The sequence below is a fragment of the Myotis davidii genome, unplaced genomic scaffold (genome assembly GCF_000327345.1).
Source record: "Myotis davidii unplaced genomic scaffold, ASM32734v1 scaffold172, whole genome shotgun sequence".
NCBI classification, from domain to species: domain Eukaryota; kingdom Metazoa; phylum Chordata; class Mammalia; order Chiroptera; family Vespertilionidae; genus Myotis; species Myotis davidii.
The window spans coordinates 1433-6196 of NW_006284343.1; the positions used below are offsets into that span (position 1 = coordinate 1433).

General features: G+C 40.8%; 1 protein-coding gene across 1 annotated transcript in view; it reads right to left on the reverse strand.

Moving 5' to 3' along the window:
* Positions 1 to 811: 811 nt before the first annotated feature.
* ABCA9 (ATP binding cassette subfamily A member 9) overlaps positions 812 to 4764 on the reverse strand; it is a 42434-nt gene continuing 38481 nt past the window's right edge. Inside the window, exons 30-31 of the mRNA XM_015570476.1 lie at positions 2999 to 3175; positions 812 to 1835 (exon numbers count right to left, since the gene is read on the reverse strand). Coding sequence (XP_015425962.1) covers positions 1705 to 1835; positions 2999 to 3175 — 308 coding nt within the window. The 3' untranslated portion in view covers positions 812 to 1704. The remainder of the gene's footprint in view (positions 1836 to 2998; positions 3176 to 4764) is intronic.

The window sequence follows — 4764 nt, forward strand, 5'->3', positions numbered from 1 at the left end:
TAGAAAATGAAGTGGGCTGTCTTTACCCCCAGATTCTCAGTAAAGAAGCTGCACCAGAGGAGAAACATTGCCCCACCTGATTTCAATATGATTCAACAAAAGAGGCAATTGCATTTTATCTCCAACTGATCTCGGTACCATTCAAACAACATAATCCATCTCTGTGACTCTCTTGAAAATGAACTGCAATTACCTTTCTTAATGGGCACAAAAATATCCTTCAGCATCAAGGTTTTACATTTCTGTTGTTCACAACTGGGTCATCTGAATTTACCACCATAATTGGCTATGTTTAAGCTGAAAAATAGTGTTTATCTTCAAATCCTTGTATCATTCTAGTTCAGTGATGGCAAACCTTTTGAGCTCAGCATGTCAGCATTTTGAAAACCCCTAACTTAACTCTGGTACCGTGTCACATATAGAAATTTTTTGATATTTTCAACCATAGTAAAACAAAGACTTATATTTTTGATATTTATTATATATATTTAAATGCCATTTAACAAAGAAAAATCAACAAAAAAATGAGTTTCTATGTCACCTTTGACACGCGTGTCATAGGTTTGCCATCACTGTTTTAGTTGATACCATAACAATTAGAAGCTGATTATACAGTGTCTATTGTGTTCTTCAGATTCTCTTCCTGAAAGGTAACCAAAACTTCAAGTTGAAGGAATGTTCTTTATACCTTCATTGCAACCTCAGTCAGGTGTTTAATAACTGCTTGGTGATATCTTAAAGTAGATGGCATCAGACAGACTCCTGGGTTTGAATTCTGGGTCCTGAGACCTATGACTTTGGGAAGGTCAACTTCTCTAAATATGACTTTATTTATATACCTGCATCACACTTTAATTGCTGCATAAAAAATTACCATAAACTCAGTGATTTAGCAACTATGAAAGTAGCAACAACAACAACAATAAAACCTCATATGAGTGTATAAGTATATCCTGTTGATTTTAAGGTGTTTATGGAATTATCAGTTGAATAAATCACAACAGGTACAGGCATGGGAAATTAAGATCTATCAAGTTCTAATGGTTTGCATCAGGGTGGATCCTGGCATCAAAAGACAACATAAAATCGAAAATATTTTTCAAATTTTTATGTAAATGTATGTATATTTTCATCAACTTGATTACTCAATATTTTACTGCAATTATTTATCTTAATGGGTTTCAAATTTCCTTAATAGTTACAATAGGCAAAACACAGACTCTAAAATCTAAAATCATAAAAATTCCAGGAAAGGAAAATCAGTGAATTAAGTAAAAAAAGAGAATAAAAGTGAATTACAAAAAGCAAAGACTGTACTGCCATGTAATCAACTGACTCCCTTTCCCCTATAATCAGCATCATCTCAATTTGTGTTGTAATAAAAAAGATTTTAAAAATCCCATATTTTAAAATTTAGAGAAAAAAATTAAGCAATCCCTGCACCATCCTCATAAACATAAACAATAATGTAATAAATGTATTCTTTGTGTTTGCTGTTGCATGAAATAAGGAATTTGGCTGCTGGTCCAGAGGCTGCATGGCCTGGCTTCTTTAGTTCCACCGTAAGTGATATTATTGAGAAAAAAATCATAACGTTCATTTCAAAAGTACCTTATCCGCGTCTGAGATAAGGTATCACATGCTATAAAATGTTAACTTAAGAAGAGGCACAGGCCTAAAGGGCAATGCAGGGTATTTGGGGCTTTAGGGCTCTTCCTGCTGGAGGAGCTTCCACCTCACAGAGAGATCAACTTCCTCAGCACAGTCCTCCAGCTCCTGCTCCTTGCTGGAATTTGCATTAGCCCAAAGCAATCTGATTGTATGCAAGAATGACTCTATGTAGCAAGGTAAAGAACTAACAATGGGGCATGCCTTTTGCTTCCAAGCTACAGTGGGGCCTTGACTTATGAGTTTAATTCATTCCATGATGGAGCTTGTAACTCAAATTACTCGTATGTCAAATCAATTTTCACCATTACAATGAATTGAAATGGCATTAATCAGTGTGGTGTTCATTGTGAAGTTTGCTGCGCCAGCTAGCAGTGGGGTTTCTGAAGCTGGCTCCTAACTGGAATTTTAGCTCGCAACTCAAAGCAAAAAATCGGCGGAGAGATGGCTCATATCTCCAAAACCTCGTTAGTCGGGACACTCATAAGTCAAGGCCCACTGTACTTGGAATTTCAATACATGCATTGCTGCTGAGAATGTAACCATGGCTAACTTAACATTTGGAGAGAAAAAACACTAGCTTAGGACATTTCGGTATCTTGTACTTTGTGTAATCTTCACATAACAGGATAGGAAACTGACAAAAAGTTGTTTTTACCCCCTATGTCAGGACTTCCATTTCAGCAAACTAAGCTCAGAAGGCATTTGAGGAGGGAGGGGACATTTTTGAAAGCAGAAACACAGGAAGGCCCTTAAGAAAAAGCTCCATTATATTCCAGGGAGGCAGCTTTCTTGGAATATCTCTCTCCCTGCTTCTAATTAATTATAAAATCCTTCCTGTTGATCAGACCCCATTGTGGGAATCCTTCCCACTGGAATGCTGCAAAATTGGTCAAAAGGCCAAAATGGTCAGTGTGGTAAATGGACCACAGAGTGAAGGGAACAGCAGAATCAGAAGGTGGAAAGAAGCCCTGTCTGGGGCCATCCTAAGCTTAACTCCAGGGGAAGGATCTTTTCAAGAACGAGGATGCCTGAGGGAGGGTTCTAATGACTGAGGACAGGCAAAAATAAAAAATAAATAGACAAGCCTGAAGGGAGGTGTTCAGCTTTGAATGTGTCTGTTTCCCAGAGTCTTTTAAAAAATATATATTTTTATTGATTTCAGATAGAAAGGGAGCGGGGAGAGAGAGGCAGAAACATCAATGAGAGAATCATCGCTTGCCTCTTGCATGCCCCCTACTCGGGATCAAGCCCACAACCTGGGTATGTGCTTCTGACTGGAATCAAACCTGGGACCCTTCAGTCCTATGCTCTATCCACTGAGCCAAACTGGTTAGGGCTGTTTCCCAGAGTCTTACCTCTAAATAGTTGCTCTTACCGATCTCTAATTTGAAGAAAGCCTGCGATAAAGGTCTCACATCCTCAACAGGCAACTTATAGACCATCAGGGAGGAGTACCTGGAAGGAAAAGTGTGAGGCTGAACTCTGGGCTGTAAGAGCACAACCCCTGACGAGTGAATATCCAAAAAGGAGCAACAGTCTGATAGGTGTGAAGTGGTATCTCACTGTGGCTTTAATGTGCATTTAACTAAAGAACCTGAAAGGGCGATGACTACGTGCTCCATTTTACCCTAGATCCTCCATTTTTGGGCAGCCACGTGCTCGGCAGTGCTTCTTCCCGGAAGCCCAAGCCTCTGCTAGCCACACCCAGGATTTCTCTAAACTAACCAATGACAATCAAGGTGAGTGCACGCCATAGATATGACCACATCCTGTGTAACGAGACACCGACTTGCGCCTGGCAAATCGGCAGGGCCCACAGTCCCCTCTCCTCCCCTTACTCCACCCCCCTATAAAACTCCTCTTCCCACCGGGCTAGTCCTCTCTTTGCCACTTGCTGCTGTGTCGGTAAGGAGGGTAGGGGAGCCAAATCCGGGTTTGAATAAAAGAGTCTGCTTTTGCATCAGACTCGGCTGGCTCCCTGGTATGGTCTCTTGGGGATCCTGAAATCTGGGCATAACAAACCAAGCAACCAAACAAAGAAAATTGAAACAGACTCATAGATACAGAGAACATTTTGCCAGTTGCCAGGTTTGGGGGGGTTGGGAGGCTGGGTGGAAAAGGTGAAAGGATTAAGAACTACAAATGGCCAGTTACAGCATAGGAAAGATAATCAAGGATATTGTAATAACTATGTACGGTGCCAGGTGGATACCGGAAATATCAGGGGGATCACTTAATAAAGTATATGACTGTCTAACCACTATGCTGTAGACCCGAAACCAATGCAAAAAATACTGAATGTAAATGGTAATTGAAAAAAATAAAATCATGACATAGGTAAAAAGTAAACGAAAAGGAGCAAGAAGGGCACTGATAGTTTGTTTGCATGGACACGTCTGTGTAGCGCTGGAAACAGCCACAGTGTGAATGCTCCCCAAACAACAAGAAGTCAGTGTACTAAAGCAGAACCATCTCAAGGCTCTTAAGAAGAGGCCCCTTTTACTCTAGGCAGGAATGGGAGACAAAGGGCAGGAAATGGACCGTGGGTACCCCTCTGCAAGGGAAGAAGCAGATTACTTATCGTTCTTCTTCTCTCCGAATGAGAATCGTATTTAACTAAAAAGGACTAGGCTCACCTCCTGGCCCCACCACAAGTTATTTGGCATTGTCTACTCTAACCTATCTGAGCCTCCAGGGCCATTCATTACTTGATAATGTTACTGATAATAAAAACGCTAAGAGACACCATTCAGCGAGGTGGACTGCTGCCTGGCACTGGGTGTTATACAGCTGACCTCCTTGAATGGGTGTGGCTTCACCCTCTAAAACAGTGGTTCTCAACCTGTGGGTCGCAACCCCTTTGGCGGTCGAATGACCCTTTCACAGGGGTCGCCTAAGACCATCCTGCATATCAGATATTTACATTACGATTCATAACAGTAGCAAAATTACAGTTATGAAGTAGCAACGAAAGTAATTTTATGGTTGGGTCACAACATGAGGAATTGTATTTAAAGGCCCAGAAGGTTGAGAACCACTGTTCTAATGGCTTCCATGAAGACATTTCAGTATCAAGATTACATAAGAAAACAT